This window comes from Rana temporaria, chromosome 12, assembly GCF_905171775.1.
Source record: "Rana temporaria chromosome 12, aRanTem1.1, whole genome shotgun sequence".
Taxonomy (NCBI): domain Eukaryota; kingdom Metazoa; phylum Chordata; class Amphibia; order Anura; family Ranidae; genus Rana; species Rana temporaria.
The window spans coordinates 44,914,607-44,937,986 of NC_053500.1; the positions used below are offsets into that span (position 1 = coordinate 44,914,607).

Sequence of the window (23,380 nt, forward strand, 5' to 3'; positions counted from 1 at the left end):
GTTAATCTCACATTATTTTTTTGTCTTACCAAAAGAGAAAAAAGTCTATATATAGCTATATTTCAGTAATATTTAAATAAACCAACATATCTGCAGGTCAGAGTTTTGAGGATGTATAAAGCACTGTAGGAAATAGGTTTGCCCCCCCAATTCCTGCCCTGTATTGCAAGCTGAGGCAATACAATGCAGTTTTTTACTTTCAAATTATCTCTAATGGGGAAAACAAGGGGATTGAAGAGAGGAATGTTTAACCACTGAACTGACAGAATATTCCTGAAAGCAAAGAGGTTAAAGAAATCCAGATTAGCCCCTCCCCACAATTCCCAATAACAGTTTTGTATAAAGCATTCTAACGGTGGTAATACGTAAACATAGAGGAACTTTCAAAGCTTTCGTGTTGGCCATAGCAACTAAGAAGATGTTTCCATGAACTTTCTGACTTGCACAGTAGAAATGGCAGTTGGAATCCAGTTGCTTTTGGCAGCACATCAGCTCTCCTCCATCCCTTCAATTTTAACATACCCACCTCTAAAGATGGATACACACTATACAATTTTCTTTATATTTTTTTCCTTTAGATTTGCCAAAACCATATAATATATGAGGTCAAACCTAAAAACCTTCAATTTGTTTGCAATCAGGCAAGCCCTTGCACTACATAGTTGAAGGTGAATATACAAAAAGTTGTATAGTGTGTATCAAGCTTTAGACTATAAAGAGGTGATGGTTGATGATGCTTCTCAAACCTTCACCTCTGTCCTAGTAAAGAGAAAAAAAAAATACATAAAATGTATAAAAACATCCACTTTCCTGTAAAAGTGTTTGTTTTGTAAATTATGGCCAAGATCTGTTTAACCCAACATGTTTACCCCACAAATTTGGGGTTAATAAGGAAATAAAACAAAAAATCCCATCAAATTAATTTGAAAGGTAATAAGGTATCTAAAATTAATTTAAAAAAAATGTTTTTGTTATTAAATCCTTGTTTTTCTTGCATGGGGCTGGAGGAGGCACACTGTTGAGGTCTGTAGGAGCAATCATCTGTGGCTGAGACAGTCCTTGTGTTTTTTTTCTTTTTATGCTGTAAATAGAAATATGAAGGGAGAGCTTTGGTATCCCCCTGTTTTTTTTTTTTTTTTATATATATATATATATATATTTTTTTTTTTCCTTTTTAATTAAGTTCAGTGAATGTCCCATCTGTCCACTCCTGTGCATGGATATTTTCTGTAGAGACCCCGTTTTTAGCTGTTTCAGCTGGTGAGAATTGATAGTCCACAGAGTTCCAAATACAAACTTCTCACCCTGAACCACGACAGTGAGGTCGGCAGGAGAGAGACGGGAAAGGGTTGCGGTGGTTGAGGTATGAGTGTATGAAAAAAAAAAAGTAACAAATAAACATCTTCCTGGTTTAATCTCGGTGTGAGTAAAGTGTATGTGTGCGAGGTGGGAGCGTGAGCTTGGTGTTTTAGCTCATCTCCTCGTTCCTGGCTTGCAAATCACGCCGCCTCCATTTACTGTCAGTTTAATAGTTTCTTCTGCTAAACATAATGAATGTATGGGGGAAAAAAAAAAAGAAATCTCTCGGAGAGAGTTACATATGTAGTGTAGAAAAGTTGGCATTCAGGGGAGGTCCACAATCCTGGCAAAAAGTTCAGTGGCGTTCAGCCTTGAGATTTTGTATGCAGCTAGTCATTAGGAAGCTGGCCAACCTTCAGGGTCGTTTGGATTCACAAGAGATGTGGTGGCCTCAGATCTTCAATGATGTGCCCTCCGTGAATCTCGTTTTCGATGTACATAGATGTGTGACCAGAGATCAGGGCTAAACAGGAAGAAGAAAATGGGCTGCAGGTTGTGGTTGATGTCACCTCCCCGAGAGCAAAAAAAAAAGAAGTGTCAGTCCAAGCTGTACTGTTTGGAGAACACCTAGTGAAGTATTGGAGATATGTCCCCATAAGAAGCTGGTGGGTTTGTTAATTCAAGGCTTAAATATCATTCTCATAGCCCTACTGGTTGTAAAAATGTCATTCCTAACAGCTAAATAATTGTTCTCAGCTGATGGCTCCCAACTTCAGTCGCGAACCCATCGACAAAATTATTCTGTAGTAAGCGCGTGAGAAAAAACAGGCACGGAGACTCCTCTCTGAAGTCGGGAGCAAAGAGTTAATTCTAGACCCCTCTGTTAGGATATGTTCCTGTAACCCAATATGCACATGAACAAAAGGGTAAGGTACAAGGCTACTGAGGTACTCAGTATTGCTACCTGTTGCAAGAACCAACCAACTCTTTGTTGTTCTTGTTTGTATTTTAACCTCCCCTCCAGCCGTATTCTGAAAGAAAAGAACAAGCCTGCATGCCCTCAAGTGCCTTTGAGAGTTTTTCGGCAGCAAAGGGGCTTTAAAAGTAAATGAAACAAAGTTACAAGAATGAAAGGAAAAAACAACAAACAAGATGTAGCCACCTTACAGGTGAACACAGCAGCACATATATACAAATATATACAATTTTTTGTTTTCTTATTTAGGGTGTGCTAAGCACACAGGTTTGCAAAGACAAAACAGAGACAGACAAGAGGGCAGAGGTGAAAGGGATTCTGGGTTAATTAGCCAGGTCTCTAAGGCCTGGAAGTTTTAATGTCCACTGAGTGGACCGGACCTTTTTATCTTTTTAACGTCCAGTCCGCAGACGTTAAGCTAAGAGAGATAGCTGTGTGCTCAGGGCCACATTGGCAGTCGGCAGTGCAAAAGGCTGACCGTCAACACAGCCCAGAACTAAGAAACACTATTTAAAAAAACAAAACATTTTTCCTTTACTAAATAGCTGAGGTAAAGCAGATGCAGAGTGTTGTTGTAGTTTAGCTGCAAGAAAACTTAGCACCACCCAAAACCAGAGAGAAAAAAAGCACCCTTTGATAGAAAAGTTATATATGCATCCTTGGAAATAGCTTGATATAGATTAAAAATGTTTTTCTTTTGTACCAAAATTACTGAAGTCAGCATCTAATAGGTGTAATATGCTAAATATGCCTATAGCTTACTTTGGAAAGGAAAGCAAATTCATTTTGGGTTTGTTTTTCTTATAGTTCTTAGCTTAGAATTCTCTCTGGTAGTGGAATGATCTAAAAACGGGTTTCCCATATTGGAAAAGCAGACATCAACTAATCCCAGGATACTGGACAAATGGTGATGTAATTCATGTTTTTGTCATCCGATCCTATACAGCAGATTTGCATAATTTGATTATTGTGGTTCTACCATCATTTGACAACAATTGCAATGTCAATGATCAAGAAGAGTGCGAGAGCCACCAGGCCATGTTGGACCCATCTTTCTCTTCTGCTAAACTTGTGCTGCCTAACAATCACCCAAGTGGGCACTTTTTAGGTACATGAATACACATTTCTTCATGGTGGTTTACAAAAATGTTTTTAGCACACTTTTTGATATTGTACTACTGCCTGCTTTGCTCCTCTGAGCTTCATATTCTACAACTATTATTTCAGGGAAAAAAAGAACATCTGGGCTTAGTTGATGTCTCTGTTGACAGCACAGTATCAAATGCAATATTTGTATCCCCAGCTAATGGCACAGAATTCCCTTTTGCAGAGCCAACCTCGCTTCCAAATAATATGAATACAAATTTGTAACAAAAAAAATCTGCATATTTGGGCTTTATAAAAGGAAACGTGTGTATATATACATGCATATGTATAGTTAAGTGCTTTGTTAATTCGGCTTTTGGGGGTGAAAGGATGGGGATCTGCCTGCGGAAAATGTTGAACCCTAAAACTAAGAAAAAATAAAAAAAATGGGGGAAGGGGATTCAATTGTGGAAAATACTACATATTAAGTGCTTTAATTTGTTAGCCAAAATATTTCTATTTTGGCAGCAGCTAAAATCTCCCAAGGGTGCAACAAAAAGGGTTCAAAAGACTATAACAAGGGGGTATACCAATGGGCGTAATCTATCAGACCACAGACATGAGGAACTTGGCTGTTCTCCTGGCTCATAGCATACATAACTTCCAAATGCTCCAGGCTTGATGGGGGACGAGCTTTAGAGCAGTTCAGGGAAGAGGAGGTTGTGTGTAAACATGCATGCTGCAGCAAGGATTAAAGGATACGTTTGCCTTCTGGAACATGTTACAGCTCCTGCTACCTCTCCTCCAATTCATTTCCTCAATGTATCAGCGAGTGGGGTTCTTTTCCCCACACCTGCTGTCAAAATTCAAAAACAGCACCCACATGGCCGTGTCATTCATTCACAGGTTCCTGTGAACTAATGAACGGCAAGTATCGCCAGCCACCGTGGCAGAGGGCTTGTAGTTCTGAATGAACTGTGAGGGCGCTAATGAGCTCTCATAGTTTATTTACAAGCCCTGCAACTTTCAAACTGACAGCTCATATAGAGGTACAGGCTGAAACTGCAGGGCTTGTCTGTAGAAGCATAAAACTGCACCCCTGATCCACCAATCACGGGTGTAATGCTTTCCAGGCTCCTACAGGAAAAAACAATAAATGCCCTTTTTTTTACCTGCAAAAATATGTGCATTTATAATTTTTTCTAAAAAGGTGAGTCTGATTACATTTTTTTCTAGTTGTGGGCCTCTATAAGTGTAGGTAAAACCCAGCTATGAAATTGTATTTATAGTGCAGATAATACAGCACAATTAAGAGAATTTATTCTGATTTGACCAAACATACCATCTGATTGGTTTCTATGGGATATGAATTTTTGTTTTGCTTTCTTGGTGTGCCTTTATCTACATTAGTAATTCAGAGATTCTAGCAATGCTATTTTTAGTTTTTTTCCCTCAATGAAAAATACATTTTTGGTAAGTGCTAACTTTAAGAACACAGCCTTCTTTAAGGTTAAGCGCTGAGTTCTCTAAAAACAATAAATATGGGATGCAAAGGTAAAAAATAAGTGCTTTTTTGTTTTAAAGTTGAGCTTATTTGAGAACTAAAACATTCAAACATAAATTGGAGATCATCATTGGTAAGAAGTGCTTTTCTGCAAAGTGCAAGAAGAAAGGATTGGGCATAGTACAGTCTACATTACAATGGGGATCTACCCCCTACTATTTGCAAAGCAACCCAAAAAGTGGGTTAGGCCAAGGATGTCACTTGCTATACAATAAGGCCTGGAACTTCATAAAGCCACAAAGTATCGCATTACTAAAGATCCAGAAAATGGTGCAAGAGAGCAGCAAAAGAAGGGTTAAAATATGCAATAATGGCGCTTTAAAAAGTGCTTCTTTAGAAAATTTTTGGTTTGCTTAGCTGGTGAGGGTCTCTGGTTTTCCGCATGACAGTTTAGAAGGAAAGGGAGGTGGGGAGGTGACAAAGGGGTGGCTTTGGTGCAATTTGTTTGACCCAAGTGGGTGTGGTTTTCACAAAACCGAGGGTGCCATAGAGGGAATTCTGTGCATGGGCATGCTTTCATCACACATAGAAAACTCAACATTCCAAAAATTGCCTCCTCTATTCAGAGGAAATGCAAACTGACCCAACGCAACCTGCATAGGTGTTTCAGAGCTTGGGGGTTAATATCTGATTGTGCAACATATATACATATAATTACCAATTTGTCTCTGCATGATATTCTCATATGAACTACTGTAATCCTTGAAATAGCTTAAACGCAAAAGATAACACACAAGGCAAATTGGCTAGATGCCTTGGCAAGGCTAGATGTCCCTAAGGATACCGATGAAGGCCTTAAGCAATGATGAAATAGGGAAAATCTGGGCACCATGGCAAAAGTAGAATGACTAATGGCCAAATTAAGTATTCTGGGGCATATTTTTCCTGTGTTTGTGCCAATGACCATGTGGAGATATAGAGTAACTGCATACTTGTAGGGTATCAGCACAAGTATGTGAACATCCAGTTACTAATCCTAAAGGCCTCCATCACAGGACCATTTGAACTTTAATGGGTCAGTAAATATAAAATGTCAAGTTGCTTTAAATTAAAGAGCTTCTAATTGCACCCTAGATGCCTATGACGAAGAATATAGTGAAAATAGTAAATGTATTTATTTGGGGGGATCATTACCTACACAGAGCTAACCTCCTGTACAATATTCCCACAATTAAATATTGTTAATTGCCAACAGTAGATTACACATTTAAATCAAATATAACTTCATCTATGCCAATTTCTCTCCAGGTGTGAATACTTTTGTATTTTAGCTCTTTTAGATATAACCAAGTATTTTAGGTTTACTGCTTGTGCGCAAGGCAGCAGAACACTGTCATAAAATTCAGCTCTTGATCTATGCTGAATAACTTTACAGTCATCATGTGCCTGCTGGTAGATATATATATATATAGATATATTGCATTATCAGATATTTATAGGTACACCACACCAAGCGGAGCAGTGTATTAATGCTTTCTGTTCTGTAACAAATCCTCGGCTCACAGAACCAGGACAAGTAGACAGTTCTTGTATTACAGAAATGCGAGGGGAAACCTTGTGTCGCAGCTTGACACTGCATAACATAAGACAGGACAGCTTTAGCCAAGGAAGAAGCTGACAAGACAACTGTCGATGGTCCTGAGTCTGCAAAACATCTCAAATTAACAAGGCCAAGCTTATTGAAGCTTTTCTCAGCCATACATACCATATATATGTGTATACACAAATATATCTCTCTCTATATTATATACACACATACAGTACAGACCAAAAGTTTGGACACACCTTCTCATTCAAAGAGTTTTCTTTATTTTCATGACTATGAAAATTGTAGATTCACACTGAAGGCATCAAAACTATGAATTAACACATGTGGAATTATACATAACAAAAAAGTGTGAAACAACTGAAAATATATTTCATATTCTAGGTTCTTCAAAGTAGCCACCTTTTGCTTTGATTACTGCTTTGCACACTCTTGGCATTCTCTTGATGAGCTTCAAGAGGTAGTTACCTGGCGCAGCACCCCATCACTCTCCTTCTTGGTCAAATAGCCCTTACACAGCCTGGAGGTGTGTTTGGGGTTATTGTCCTGTTGAAAAATAAATGATGGTCCAACTAAACGCAAACCGGATGGAACAGCATGCCGCTGCAAGATGCTGCGGTAGCCATGCTGGTTCAGTATGCCTTCAATTTTGAACAAAATTCCCAACAGTGTCACCAGCAAAGCACCCCCACACCATCTCCTCCATGCTTCACGGTGGGAACCAGGCACGTAGAGTCCATCCGTTCACCTTTTCTGCGTCACACAAAGACACGGGGGTTGGAACCAAAGATCTCAAGTTTGGACTCATCAGACCAAAGCACAGATTTCCACTGGTCTAATGTCCATTCCTTGTGTTCTTTAGCCCAAACAAGTCTCTTCTGCTTGTTGCCTTTCTTTAGCAGTGGTTTTCTAGCAGATATTCTACCATGAAGGCCTGATTCACACAGTCTCCTCTTAACAGTTCTAGAGATGTGTCTGCTGCAAAAGGTGGCTACTTTGAAGAACCTAGAATATGAAATATATTTTCAGTTGTTTCACACTTTTTTGTTATGTATAATTCCACATGTGTTAATTGATAGTTTTGATGCCTTCAGTGTGAATCTACAATTTTCATAGTCATGAAATAAAGAAAACTCTTTGAATGAGAAGGTGTGTCCAAACTTTTGGTCTGTACTGTACATACACACAGATTTTTTTTTTATGGGGGGAGCAAGAGACCTTTCAGTCCCACTCGTGTTGTACCTATCCCATATCTGAAATGACTATGTCACTCATGGTGAACTTGGATGGTTGTAGAGAAAACTTCCATTCAATAGGGTCTTAGTGTACCAGATTGGTTTCAGAAGAAATTATGCAAAAAAGGTGATTTCTTCCAGAATAAAACTGTTGGGTGCACAACAATGACAGTAAAGGAGACTCGAATACTCTTTCCTTCAGGTTGAGCCAAGAGCGTGGCTGAAGAACTGTTGATCTGATGTACAATAATGTCAAGACTGGGAGCTTCCATTCTGGCTTGTGCCGGCTTTCAATGGCAGTTTTCGATTTCAGAAGGGCTATTCCAGCCACTCCCTTTTATTCTTTGCAGGACACGAGAGCCTTGTAAGGGATGACAGGTTGAAATAGAGCCAAGCAATTCCCTTTCCTCTCTACCCATCTCCACTGCCCTTTAGACTTCCTGGTCCTCAAACACCTCAAGGAACAGTGGTGGGAAGAGCTCTGTGGGGCATTCAACCTTCATATGCAGGAAGCGACTGGCATGACAGGCCCCAATCATACGCAAGTCAGTCACTTTCATCAGGAGCTTGGGCCAGAAGTGGGGAATGTTGTGTTTGCGATGATTTATGTAGTGTTCAAAGGCGAGGAGGTAAGTCTCCTGACATTTCTCTATCTTATCTGTGCAGATCAAACCCGTCCGGTCTAAGGAATAAAGAGATGACAATTAGAATAAACAATTCAAAATGCAATTTACTATAGTCTTTTGCAAAACATTACACGAGAGAGACCTAAACTAAGATGGACTTTGAAATTAAAAATTAAATTCTTTGGTTTGGGTAAAGTGTGGCAGGGTGATTTTCGCTACATTGATCCACACCAAGTATCTGCATATCAGGTGACATCATTGTCTACTTGTTTGTTATGGGTTAGTAACTCAGGAATTACTGAAACAAGGATGACCAGTTCCCTTAAAGTGATTCTCCTTATGTATTAATTTATAGAATCCGCTAAAAGGCAGATGATACAGTGCCTCTGTTTTCAGTCTTGAATATATATTTTGCTTTGTTAAAGAAGGAAAGCTCAGCCCAGTCATTACATACCCAGCAGGGATTTCAACTCTGCCTGTCTCCATACAACACTGAGCAATCTGTTGGAATAAAAAAAAAAATTAAAAAAAATAGGATTTTTGATTTCCCAATGTATCTGAATACTCATTCTGTGTCCCGTAATGTAATCCAAGAAAAGGATTTTGCAGTAAGTCAAAAGTTCTATTTTCTTAATCATATATTACGGGACAGTATTTAGGTACTTCGGGACGCCCAAAAGCAGTCAAACTAAAAGGGTGGACAACACAACAAAATTTAACAGGCTGACAAAAACACACAGGTTAACAGAGTCTAAAGAGCCATCTGAAGAACCTTGCAATTAGAGCTGTCATTAGCTGAAGCCTGAAAATCCACCTGGTAAAACTTTATTTACATGTCTGGGAAAAGGAAGCCTGGTGCTGAAAAACCCATAAAGCACGAAGTGATCTAGATGAGTGCGCTTTGACTGGGAAAGTGGACACTTCGCATTTGAGGTCAAAACCTTGTATGATGAACGGTCAAATCCACCTAGTGATAGTGTAAAAAGAAGCAAGCAGTGCCTTACAGGAACCTTCAAGATTGTCTACTGTTTAAAAGGCAGCTGCAAATGAAGGAGAACTTCACACACCACATCCATTCAATGGAGGGAAACCTCCTTAAGATGATTAAAAGCGGGACAGAGGGATGGTAGAAAAATGTTCTGGTTAAGATTAAAAGAATAAACCACCTTGGGAAGAAGAAAGGCCTTAAAACAACCCCATGTTTGTGAAGCACAAGAGAAGGTTCTTTACTGGTTAAGGATGCCAACTCTAAAACTCAGAGATAATGGCAATGAGGAAGGCAACCTTGCAAGTAAGGACAGACAGAAAATATCCCAAATATGCTCAAATGGCGGTTTTTGAAGAACTGATGGAACCAGGTTGATATCCAACAGCGTCACTGGGGAATGAACAGGAGAAACAATATGAATGACCCCCTGTACAAAAAACTTCACTAAGGATGAGAAGCGAGTGGTCCCTGAAAAAGAGCTACTAAGGCCAAGAATTGACCCTTGAAGGTACCAGGAGATCAACATCTGTCTTCCCTCACGTGCAACAGAGGTCTTGAAGTCTTGAAATATGTCAGGGTAAAGTGACTATTCACTGATACCAGACATTGACTGAGGAAGGCTGCCTGCCAAGTTTTTACACTTTTAATGTGTACGGTAGACAGGGTTGAAACATGAAGTTTTGCCCAGGCCAGAATCAGATCTGCTTCTCTTTGAACTGTGTGAGAGATCCCGTGTTAAAGGGATAACTGAATTTCCAGGAGTTTCAGAATACAGATGGAGAGCCAGCCTTCCTCCGAGGACCAAATCCCTAGTACCAATAGAGTACCAAGAGGGTACCAAGGACTGCTCCCCAGCTCCACATTCATCATTAGCACCTTCCAAACCATTGGGATGATTTCCCCAATTCCGCGTTGAGCTTGTGACCAAGGGAAGCTTGGCCTTGCATCACCCAGCGACTACACACTTGTGGCCAGAATGTTGAGTTGCAATGGTCTGGATTGAAATTGGGCATATGGAACTGCCTTGAAGGAGAACACCCAAAACTCTCATGCAAAAATAGTGGGTCAGTTGGCTCATGGACTGCAAATTTCAAAAGTGGAAGCAGAGAGATTGAAGTTTGTCTAGGGGAGGAAAACCTTGGGCAAGGTTGTGACCAAGATAAGGCCCAGATACTCTGACTAATTCACTGGAATCTCTATTGGGTTTGAACAGACAATTGCCTGACAGATCCTGGGCAGACTGTTTCTGTAAAAGAAGGTCGTTCAGATATCCCACTATGAGGATGACCTTAAAGATGCAGTGGACGAGGGCAGGGCAACAAATTTTTTATGTTGCAAGCCTACAGCAAAATGCAGGTATTATCAATGAGCCAGGAAGACAGGGGACATGCAAGTAAAAATATTTGATGTTTACAGAGGCCAGAGGGTCTACTGGATGGAGGGAAGGAACTGGGCAGATTCGAAACGGAATCTCTGTACATGGAGGAACATGTTGCGTACCTTTTAGGTCTAGTTTGGTGCAGATGCCTCCTTTTCCTTTGGGTACAGTGAACAGCTTTAAATAAAAACCTTTAAGCCTCTCCTCTTCTGGGGCCAATGGCTATGACCCCTGGCGTGAGGAGCAGCGCAGAGATCTGCCAATCTATGTGGGAATGTAAAGTTTGACAACATGAAGCAGGCTGGAGAAATAGACCAAAATTCCAGTTTGTAGCTCCCGGAGACAGCGTTCTGGACCTTAACTCCTAAAAAATGTCCTGGGACCAGATGGCTCCCGAATGCCAAAAGACATTTTCCTCCACTTTGATGAGTGTTTGTGCCCGTCATGGAGAACAGGACTTTTTTTCAGACATATAGAGCCTGGGGGTCCAGAACAAAAACCTTTTTTTACCTCTGACGTTGAGGGTCTCCCAGATGAAGACTGACCTTTTTTCAGGGGCAAAAAGAGTACTCTTCCCCTTGTGACTTCCTTAATGAAGTTGTCCAGGGATTTTCCAAAGAGGTGCTCATTATTCAAGAGCATATGCAAGATGCATTTCTTGCAGGGGTGCTCTGCAGACCACGCTTAAGCCAAAGGGTCCTTTGCATGTGTACCGAAAGAAGGTGCTTCTGGATACTTGGAATATAATATCCCTAGACTGTCCACACAAGAAAGAGTATGGTCAAATGCATAAGCTCCAGTTGCCAGAAAACAGAAAGACCCATCAAGATAGATCCAGGATCCTGGGTATATAGCCTTGGACCAGACAGCTAGGGTCTGGCAGATAGACATGTATGCAATAGCAGGCTGCAGGGCAGGATAAAATGGGATTCCAGCCTTTTATCCCCCTGGTTCTTTAAACACGGAGATGTCCTCAACAGCGAGCACTTCTTCAGGAACCCCCCTTTATGAGGTATTGCTGGACAAAATGTTTTGAAGGAGCAAAGCCCTCTTCCAGGTTGAGCCAATCGCCAAATAGTACCGGATGATGCACTAGAAAATTCTTAACTCTGGGCTCTGTAAATATACCAGGTTAGTTACTTCAGGAGTAGCTAATGCAGGTTACATGTCTGCAGATTGCGACTCTTCATGTACTAGGACTTTAAAAAAAGGAAAATAATCCTCCTCAACCCTGGAGGAGAGGGCCTGGAAGTACGCTTGTGTCCTCTGTATTCGGTGTCTGCTTTAATGGCTGCAATTTTGCCCAGAATCTCAGACATAGTAGCTGTGACTTCTGCTCTAGATCTATACCAAGGCAGGTTTAACCGATGAATAAGTGCCCTCTAGCCCTGAACAGCTAGATCTAGGGGGGTGCTGGTGCAGGCTGCATGCCTCCCAGATTTCAGTTGTGTCCGTCACCCCCACCCCCAAGAAACACAACAACCCCTGATGCTGTCGGCCATCTACCATCTATGCACAGTGCACAGGCACTATGATCTCCTCCCCACACACACTGTAGTTAAAAAACAAAACAAAAAACGATTCCCTTACACAGCTACGATCTGCACAACGTGTGGCTGGTTACTGAGTTAAGGTCTGAACTGTGAAATTCCATGGTCGAAATGGCAGCTCAGCTGTAGTAACTAGCTACACACTGTGCAGACCATAGCTGTGTGTAAGGGAATCAGATTTCAGCTACAGTGTGTGCTATGAGGAGAAGGAGATCTTGGTGCCTGTGCTCAGGCTGTGTACCATACAGGGATGGGAGAAAGAGCTCTGCCCAGTGGCCAGCCAGCAGTGACCCTTGTCCTTTGCCCTGCCAGCAGCGACCCTTGTTCTTGGCTCAGTTGACCCCTATCCTCGAATCTACTGACACCTCTACACTGCCAACCCCTGTCCTCCACACTGGTGTCCATTCTGCTGACCCCTAGTACATTGCCTTAACGATTCCTGTACAATCCCCGGCTGACCTACCATCCTGTGCCCTGCTGGCACCCTCTACACTGTCTTACAAACTAATAGCCAGTGTACATTGGCCTACAAACTAATAACCCTATCCTCTGCCCCCCGCCCCAACATTTTTTACTGCGCAATCACATCAAACAGGCTAGGTCCAGCCCTGATCCGAACCCTTGCGAGGAACCAGCTAAAGATCTGGCAGAGATGCAGAGAGGAAGTGCATGCACAGCAACTTGTGCCTCAGCACTTGGAGGAGGGTGAGGTCACAACCCAATTGCCAACACAAAAGTGTATCACAACGTATAGAAGGCATGCACAACAAATTAAAAAAAAGCGTTGTGGTGTCAAAAAAAAGGTGTCGCAACCCTTAGTATTCACATATAACAGTGTTTTTCATTTGTTGCGGTGCTCCAATAGAATGTCTCTAACACAATTTAAAGTGTCAAAGCTCACAGTGTAATCTCAGAATGGGGAAGAGGAAACACGCAGCTAGGTGTGCTGGCAAAAGCAGGGGCAATCCCTGTTATGCTGGCCATAGATGGATCAAAATTTGTCTGGATCAGGTTAGATCAGCCAAATTTTGATCTATGTGTAGCCGTTCCTGTTCAACAGAAGTCAATCGTTCGACTTCTGGTTGAACAAAAAAAAAAAGAAAAAAAAAAAAAAAAGAATCATCTATGGCCAGCTTTACTCACCAAACATGGTCTGGACAGGCGACAGTAGCCCATTCAGGGCATCGAGCATATACCAGACGGAATTCGTCCTTCCGGCAGGCATTCCTACAAAAGGGTCTTCAGGGGCAGGCTTCCCCCAGTGGAAGTGGATGCAACACAGCCCGTCACCTGTAAAGCACTCTGCAGCTGACTCAGCACGATGCACCATAGGTACCTAGAGGAGCACCTAATGCAGAGTACACTTCTCAAGGGCAGGCTGGCCCTGTCTTTGTCTTCCTCAAAGTGGGGTCCTGGTACAGCCTCCAGGGCTACCGGATGATCCTGAGGCTGAAAAATTAGCCCTGGTGGCTTTGCAGCAACTATAGAATCTTGATGGTAAAAACAAAAAAAATCTTAAGCACTTCTCTAGAACATTTTTAACATTTTTGCACGTGTTAAAATACACATTTTTGGCTAAAAATCACTTAAAACACCCACAATATTGTTATTAGTTTCTTAAAGCAGAGGCTTTGTAGAATAAAAATATATACATGTAAGTGTTCACATGTATGGGCAGGTGAATAATAATAAAAAAAAATTATATACACTATTATATTTAACTATAGGGGCTAACATGCATGAGTCATGTAAAAGCGATTGGGTGGCTCTATTGCAACCCAGATCACTTTTACATTAAAGATTGGAGGGGGGCTGTAATGTGAAGGGGATCTGTAATGTATAGTATGCGAAAAGTTGACTGAGGACACTGATGAAAGGATGTGGAGGGGGGGAGAGAGCGTGGACTGTGATGTGAAGGGTGACTGAGAACACTGAGGCACTGTTATGTAAAGGAGGGGTGGGGCTGTGATTTGAAGGATTTAAGTCATAGCACAAACATAAGATGTAGATCTCTGTTGGAAGAAAATTTTATTGACCTGGTCTCTGTGAATTTTAATTCAATACCCCTTTTGTAGGGGATAGTTGGATCTTTGCCATTTTCAGAGCCAAAGTACTCCATTTAAGGGAGCAATTTGTGCAAATGTTCTGAACATTCACAAACTATTACAATTGCATTTAGGTATGAGGCCACAGTTCTGCTTTAATTCAGTTTAAAGTGGAACTTTACCCATAAAAATGATGTTCTTTAGCAAGGAACATACATACATTCCACATTACTAAATTATGCTAGCAAAATCAGTGTGTGCTGTAAATTGCCTCCAGCATTGTCATGCCTCGTACACACGATCAGACTTTTTACTGTCGGGAAAGCCGAGAACCGGCTCGGCATCTTTTTCCCCCTACACACGGGCGGCTTTCCTGGCAGGAAAAGTGACATGAGAGCTTTGGCTGTGAAAACCGGCCGTGTGTATGCTCCCTGCAGGCTTTCCCCATAGGAAAACTGCCGGGAATCCCTGCGGGAAAAATTAAACATGTTCTCATTTTTCCCAACGGTTTTCCTGTCGGGAAAACTGCCATGGAGCATACACACACACATACGCCAGTTTTCCCAGCCAAAAGCTGTCATGGCAGTTTTCCCAACGGCAGTTTTTCTTGCTGTAGGCTGTAATTTTTCTGAAGCCCAGAACAGCAAAAGTAAATGTTTAGGCTGTCAGCAGATTGACATCTACAAATATGGCACAGTGCCGAATAAGGATGAGCTGAACACCCCCCCCCCCCTGTTCGGTTCGCATCAGAACTTGCGAACACACCAAATGTTCGCGTGAACTTTAGAACCCCGTTAAAGTCTATGGGACTCGAACATTTGAAATCTAAAGTGTTAATTTTAAAGGCTAATATGCAATTTATTGTCCTAAAAAGTATTTGGGGACCTGGGTCCTGTCCCAGGGGACATGTATCAATGAAAAAAAAAGTTTTAAAAACGGCTGTTTTTTCAGGAGCAGTACATTTAATAATGCGAAAAGTGAAACAATAAAAGTGTAATATTACTTTAAATTTCGTACCATGGGGGGGTGTAAAGTCAGCATGTGAAAAAGCGCATGTTTCCCGAACATAGAACTGTCTCTGCACAAAGTGTCATTTCTGAAAGGAAAAAAGGCATTTAAAACCGGCTTTGCGGCTCTAATGAATTGTCGGCTCTGGCAATTACAGAGCTGATTCATTCATTAAAAATAAAAATAAAAAAGCTGGGGGTCCCCCCAAATTCCATTAACAGGCCCTTCAGGTCTGATATGGATATTAAGGGGAACCCCGCCGTCAATTTAAAAAAAAAAATGACGCGGGGTTCCCCTTAATATCCATACCAGACCCTTCAGGTCTGGTGTGGATTTTAAGGGGAACTCCACCCCAAATTTTTTTAAAAAATGGCGTGGAGTTCCCCCAAAAATCCACACCAGACCCTTATCCGAGCACGTTAATCTGGCCGGCCGCAGAAAAGAGGGGGGGACAGAGTGTGGCCCCCCCCTCTCCTGAACCGCACCAGGCCACATGCCCTCAACATGGGGAGGATGTCCCCATGTTGATGGGGACAAGGGCCTCATCCCCACAACCCTTGCCCGGTAGTTGTGGGGGTCTGCGGGCGGGGGGGCTTGTGGGGATGAGGCCTTTGTCCCCATCAACATGGGGACATCCTCCCCATGTTGAGGGCATGTGGCCTGGTGTGGTTCAGGAGAGGGGGGGGCGCACTCTGCCCCCCCTCTTTTCTGCGGCCGGCCAGGTTAACGTGCTCGGATAAGGGTCTGGTGTGGATTTTTGGGGGAACTCCACGCCATTTTTTTTTACATTTGGGGTGGAGTTCCCCTTAATATCCATATCAGACCTGAAGGGCCTGTTAATGGAATTTGGGGGAACCCCCAGCTTTTTTATTTTTATTTTTTATGAATGAATCATCTCTGTAATTGCCAGAGCCGACAATTCATTAGAGCCGCAAAGCCGGTTTTAAATGCCTTTTTTCCTTTCAGAAATGACACTTTGTGCAGGGACAGTTCTATGTACGGGAAACATGCGCTTTTTCACATGCTGACTTTACACCCCCCCTAGGTACGAAATTTAAAGTAATATTACACTTTTATTGTTTCACTTTTAGCATTATTAAATTCACTGCTCCTGAAAAAACGTCAGTTTTTAAAACTTTTTTTTGCATTGATACATGTCCCCTGGGACAGGACCCAGGTCCCCAAACACTTTTTAGGACAAAAAATTGCATATTCGCCTTTAAAATTAACACTTTAGATTTCTCCCATAGACTTTAACAGGGTGTTCCGCGGCTTTTCGAATTTGCCGTGAACACCCCTAAATGTTCGTTGTTCGCCGAACAGGCAATGTTCGAGTCGAACATGAGCTTGACTCGAACTTGAAGCTCATCCCTAGTGCCGAACAATAAAGATCAACTGAGCAGGGTTAGACCATGTCTTACTGGATTTTAAATAGTTTAGGCACTTATTTTTAAAGTTTTACATACCTATACCTGCAAAAGGGGCCAGCCTAAAGTTCTCTAGCAGGACTTCATTTGCTGACTAAAGTTCCACTTTAAACAGTCCACAGTATTGGAACAACAAGGCAAACCCTAGAATTACCATGTTGCTCGTCCAAGCCTATGCCTAGACAGTGAAATAAAAAACATCATGCTGGATGCTGCACACACCTGAGGACATGAGCAGGACAGCCTGCAGCAGAGCCACTTCCGTGTCATCCAGATTGAACGCAGACAAAGATCTTCCTAAGTCAAATATAGCATCTGAGACCACCCCAAGTCCACCATTCTTCAGCTGTTCTCGCTTCACTGCCATCTCACCGCTCAGTGTCAAAGTCTCACTGTCTGGATCATAACGCACAGCAGCCCGGAGAGACATGATCTCCATACAGCATCCTTTCAACAGGATGATCTGATCTTCACAGGGTAGCTGCAATCAAAAGTATAGGCAACATTACTATGTGGGAATAACCTAAACGTAACTATAAAATGAGTCGACCCGATGAAACAAAAATACATAAAAAATAAATAAATAAAAAAACAGGCCCTATTTATTAAAGTCTTTCATATAGTTCAAAACCATTTTGGAATTAAATTTTAAAGTCTAACTGGAGTAAAAGAAATGTTTAGTCTGACAGACTGACATTTTCCTTGTCTCACTTATAACTGTTGAGCGGTGTGTCCAATAAGCACTGGAGCTTGACTAAGTTACCCCGTGCACTCTGTATTCTAACAGAAATGCCCCTTCTTTTCCCCAGAACTTTCAGTCTGTCTGGGTACATTTCAGATGAACGGTGTGGTTGATATTTATGCCAGCATTAGAGAAGAGCAGGGGGCACAATTCCACTAAACAAAAAGGTGATTCCAAGTAAAAATCTACTTAAAAATCATATTCAGTGGCGTACGGGACTGTCAATAAAAAAAGGTAGGCGACTTTAATTGGCCTTTAACCACTTCAGCCCCGGACCATTTGGGTGGTCAAAGGCCGGCTGACAATTGCGCGGTCGTGTAGCGTGGCTCCCAAACAAAATTAACGTCCTTTTTTCCCACAAATAGAGCTTTCTTTTGGTGGTATTTGATCACCTCTGCGGTTTTTAATTTTTGCGATATAAACAAAAATAGAGCGACAATAAGCGTTTATTGATTGGTTTGCGTAAAAGTTATAGCATTTACAAAATAGGGGATAGTTTTATGGCATTTTTATAAAAAAAAATGTTTTAACTAGTAATGGCGGCAATCAGTGATTTTTTTCGTGACTGTGACTTTATGGCGGACACATCGGACACATTTTTGGGACCACTGTCATTTTCACAGTGATCAGTGCTATAAAAATGCACTGATTACTGTGAAAATGACACAGGCAGTGAAGGGGTTAACCACTAGGTGGCGCTGTAGGGGTTAAGTGTTCCCTGCATAGTGTTTCTTACTGTAGGGGGGATGGGCTGTGTGTCACATGACACTTGATCTCCGCTCTGAGTACACAGAGCCGAGATCAGTGTCATTGTCACTAGTCAGAGCGGGGAGATGCTTGTTTACACAAGCATCTCCCCGCTCTATACCTCCGTGTGACGAGGTGGGGATCCCCGCGGCGATCGAGTCCACGGGACCCGTGGTCCGACTCCCGGGGAAGGCGGCAGGGTTCGCGAGCGCGCCGCCTCGCTCGTGACCACACGGCAGGCATTTAAAAGGCCACGTACAGGTACGATTATGCCTGTCCGTGCCATTCTGCTCATGTGTATATATATAGTGGGTGGTCCTTAAGCGGTTGAAGCAAAACTCCACATTTAAACATGTACCACATAAAAGAGCAGAACCTCCTGTTAGGTAAAATCCAGGTACCTGGTAGATGCTTAGGCTTATAATGTTTCACAATTTTTTTCAGACTGGTCCTTATCTATATTATACTGTATATGTGATGTGAATCCTGGCTATCTTAGTGGAAGGCTGAGGAACAGGTGATTTTACAGGCCTTATATTTAAATCATGCATAAAAGTCAAGGATCTCTAGACAAAATATACAGTGACATTTGAAACTATCAGCATGCACCCTACACCGATTTACATGCAAAAACCCAAGTGGAGATTCCCGGCGATAAGCTGCAGGAGGCAGCCCCATTGAAAGGAATGGGAGGTTGCCGGCTCCCACAGCCAATTGTGGCCACTCACATGTAACCACTCATGCAGTGATCACATGCAAATAATTCTCCCTGGCTGGAGGCAGTCTACATCCAAGGCCAAACACTTGCACATGATCGCTGCATTGGTGATTAGATGCGAGTGGCCATGTTTAGCTGTGAGAGCTGGCAGCTTCCCATTGCTTTCAATAGAGGCTTCCACAGCTAATCGCCAGGAACCTCCACTCGTATGATATAGGGGTTGGGTGCATTTGCAGGTATGAATGCACCAGGTTCAAGCTCTCAATGTATCACTTCCCCAGCTGAAAGCAGCTTCTACTACATTCCAACAAGGTTGGAAGGGGAATAGCCATTGAGCAGTGACTGGAAACTGCACACATCCTGTGTGGACTTTTGCACATCTCTTTGTGCCTATATTCAGTGCCTTGCGAAAGTATTCGGCCCCCTTGAACTTTGCGACCTTTTGCCACATTTCAGCCTTCAAACATAAAGATATAAAACTAATTTTTTTTTGAAGAATCAACAACAAGTGGGACACAATCATTAAGTGGTACGAAATTTATTGGATATTTCAAACTTTTTTAACAAATAAAAAACTGAAAAATTGGGCGTGCAAAATTATTCAGCCCCCTTAAGTTAATACTTTGTAGCGCCACCTTTTGAAATTATTCAGCCCCTTTACTTTTAGTGCAGCAAACTCTCTCCAGAAGTTCAGTGAGGATCTCTGAATGACCCAATGTTGACCTAAATGACTAATGATGATAAATAGAATCCACCTGTGTGTAATCAAGTCTCTGTATAAATGCACCTGCACTGTGATAGTCTCAGAGGTCCGTTTAAAGCGCAGAGAGCATCATGAAGAACAAGGAACACACCAGGCAGGTCCGAGATACTGTTGTAGAGAAGTTTAAAGCCTGATTTGGATACAAAAAGATTTCTTAAGCTTTAAACATCCCAAGGAGCACTGTGCAAGCAATAATATTGAAATGGAAGGAGTATCAGACCACTGCAAATCTATGAAGTCCTGGCCAAGTGGCCGTCCCTCTAAACTTTCAGCTCATACAAGGAGAAGACTGATCAGAGATGCAGCCAAGAGGCCCATGATCACTCTGGATGAACTGCAGAGATCTACAGCTGAGGTGGGAGACTCTGTCCATAGGACAACAATCAATCAGTCGTATACTGCACAAATCTGGCCTTTATGGAAGAGTGGCAAGAAGAAAGCCATTTCTTAAAGATATCAGTAAAAAGTGTCATTTAAAGTTTGCCACAAGCCACCTGGGAGACACACCAAACATGTGGAAGAAGGTGCTCTGGTCAGATGAAACCAAAATCGAACTTTTTGGCAACAATGCAAAACGTTATGTTTGGCGTAAAAGCAACACAGCTCATCACCCTGAACACACCATCCCCACTGTCAAACATGGTGGTGGCAGCATCATGGTTTGGGCCTGCTTTTCTTCAGCAGGGACAGGGAAGATGGTTAAAATTTATGGGAAGATGGATGGAGCCAAATACAGGACCATTCTGGAAGAAAACCTGATGGAGTCTGCAAAAGACCCGAGACTGGGATGGAGATTCGTCTTCCAACAAGACAATGATCCAAAACATAAAGCAAAATCTACAATGGAATGGTTCACAAATAAACATATCCAGGTGTTAGAATGGCCAAGTCAAAATCCAGACCTGAATCCAATCGAGAATCTGTGGAAAGAACTGAAAACTGCTGTTCACAAACGCTCTCCATCCAACCTCACTGAACTCGAGCTGTTTTGCAAGGAGGAATGGGCAAAAATTTCAGTCTCTCGATGTGCAAAACTGATAGAGACATACCCCAAGCGACTTACAGCTGTAATCGCAGCAAAAGGTGGCGCTACAAAGTATTAACTTAAGGGGGCTGAATAATTTTGCACGCCCAATTTTTCAGTTTTTTACTTGTTAAAAAAGTTTGAAATATACAATAAATTTCGTTCCACTTCATGATTGTGTCCCACTTGTTTTTGATTCTTAAAAAAAAATGTGTTTTATATCTTTATGTTTGAAGCCTGAAATGTGGCAAAAGGTCGCAAAGTTCAAGGGGGCCGAATACTTTCATAAGGCACTGTAAGTTTTATCTTTAGCACTCACCTCTGAGAACATGGGCAACTTCTTAGCAAAGTCCACCACTCGAGTAATCGCAGGGGTGATTATTTTGGTGAACTCACTGAATGCTTCCAGGTCAACTTTATCATTATCTTGCATGGATGTCATTGGATTCTGTCCTATGTCTTCAGGCTATGGTTAGCAGAGAAGAGGGGGGAAAAGACTGTAGTAAAATCAAATGTATACAATGCAAATAAGAAAGAATTACATAGTGGCAATATTTTCTCTAAGCATCGACCCAGAACAAGTATGGAGATTAGGAGTTATGAATTCTCTCTTCATTTGCCATATGCATTCTGCATCGCTGGGATAAAGCTAGAATATACAATAGGTATTGGGAACAAAAAATAAGCCTGCATTTGTTTTGAATGCTTTAGGGGGCTTGTGTTTTAGCCATACCATTTTCAAAGTTAAACATTTTTTTTTTTTTATGCGATCACTTGATAGGATCCTGCTAAGTTTAGTTGGTGGTGGTTGAGGAAGCCAGTCATAGTTTGTAGCTGTTCAAAGAAGAGCTGGCCAGCAGCGGCAGTCAGACTACAATAGCTGTAAACTTCCTACCTGGACTGTAAAGCGTGGATGGAGGAATCTCAAATTCTACAGGCTGACTGATAAACTGTATGGCCAGCAATAGCCTTCTACCTGCTTTCCAAATGCTTTATAAATGTATAATTGTATTATGGTTGTAACTTATTTTTTTTTTTACAGCTCATCTTCTGCTCCTTTGATGGAAGAAATGAACATGAGAACTAAAGGTAACATTTAGCTCATCGCAGCCACTAGTAACGGAATTGTGAACAAGAAAGGCATGTGCTCTACATATCTCCCTACTAGTAGCTATAAGTGATTATTTTCCTGCTGGATTGCACTCAAAGATAACAAATTGATAGAATCACCCCCCCCCCCCCCCCGCATGTGCTGGGTAAATAATACCCATTACAAATGGGCAATGGTGGAAGGTAGAATGCAGATTCCTTCCTTTTTCAAGATTCTGGTCTAAAAACAGGTGCTTTCTACAATGCAGCTAGACTTGTGCTGAGCCACCCTGCTTGCCGTACTCTGTGATCTCCATTGAGTGTGGTATAGTATAGAAATCACTCAAGCAGGTGGGCGGAGCAGAGACCTTCCTTTTAGGTTGTAATATTGCTCTTTGTTACTGTATGTAATAAATTAGCTAATGCGTCTCAAAAGTACAGTTATAAATTAAATCAATGTTTTCTCAGCCCAAATATGAACGTTTTTTTGTTTTTCTGAAAGGTGGAATTGGATTTTAAAGCTATACTCCAGGCAAACAACTACATTTATAACTGAAACGTGAAATTGTCTTTCCTGTAATGAAAACTCTCTTCAGCCAGTCATGTAATCCAGGCACCCCTGCTAGCTATGCCCTGGATTTGTACTGCAGTAGTGGCACAGCCTGGTCCACGGCACACCCTAGGCTGAAGAATAGATAGTAAGGGCTTGATGAGCCGTGTTTTTCTGCATACCGTCGCACATGTATGGTGTGAAGAAGGTATACCAAAAACAACTGATGTCTACGTGTCTAATGGCCACCATACACGTGCAGTGGTGTGCAGAAAACTGTATTTCAACAGACATGGTGTGAACAAGCTTCAAAGCAGCAGCAGCACAATGCGTCATTGTCACTCTACTCTCTCCTCCTGTCAGCGTGTCCATTGTTTGCAGAGTATATTGGCTTCTTGTGGTGCCCTCCCTATTCTGGTCTGAAGATCCTTCCCAGGCTAATAGCAACACAAATTCAGGAACATACCCTAACTATATTTACATTACATACAACTAATTTTAATAGAATACAAATGTTTCATTTATTAGTGATTTTATATCTGCTGAGCATTCAACTAATATACATCTATGTTTCCTGATAGCATGGTATACATTTGTTCCTCCAAAGTGCAATCCATTTTTCTTTATTGATGTATTTCTGGGGAAAGTAATATCCTTCGACTGTACAGCACAATGATCTGTTTTGTCATATGCATCTTCTTCCTTTATGCGTTTAAATGTCCACTATGCCAAATAGAATATATTTCACAATTGATTTGTTGCCATAGAGGAACTTAACACATAGGGGTTGACTTACTGGAAGTGGAGAGTGCAAAATCCGGTGTAGCTGTGCATGGTAGCCAATCAGCTTCTAAGCTCAGTTTGTCAGGCTCTGAGAATGAGCCCCGTTCACATCGGGGTGATTTGACATGTCAAATCGCATGCCAAATTGCAGCCTATTCCAGGCAACAGCACCGTCTGAATTGGTGCAAAGCCAACTTTGCGGGGGCCGCAACGATTTCCAAAAGAAGTTCCTGCAC

General features: G+C 41.9%; 1 protein-coding gene across 3 annotated transcripts in view; it reads right to left on the reverse strand.

The window, feature by feature from the left end:
- Nucleotides 1-7,661: 7,661 nt before the first annotated feature.
- Nucleotides 7,662-23,380, reverse strand: part of THRA (thyroid hormone receptor alpha) — a 286,969-nt gene continuing 271,250 nt past the window's right edge. For 2 of the 3 annotated variants that reach the window (XM_040331864.1, XM_040331863.1), the window contains 3 exons: nt 21,042-21,188; nt 16,951-17,209; nt 13,398-13,738 (listed from right to left, as the gene is read on the reverse strand). In XM_040331864.1, the coding sequence (XP_040187798.1) occupies nt 13,476-13,738; nt 16,951-17,209; nt 21,042-21,188 (669 nt within the window). In that variant the 3' untranslated portion in view covers nt 13,398-13,475. Of the gene's footprint in view, nt 8,389-13,397; nt 13,739-16,950; nt 17,210-21,041; nt 21,189-23,380 lie in introns of those variants that run through there. The other variant, XM_040331865.1, reaches the window with a different exon arrangement.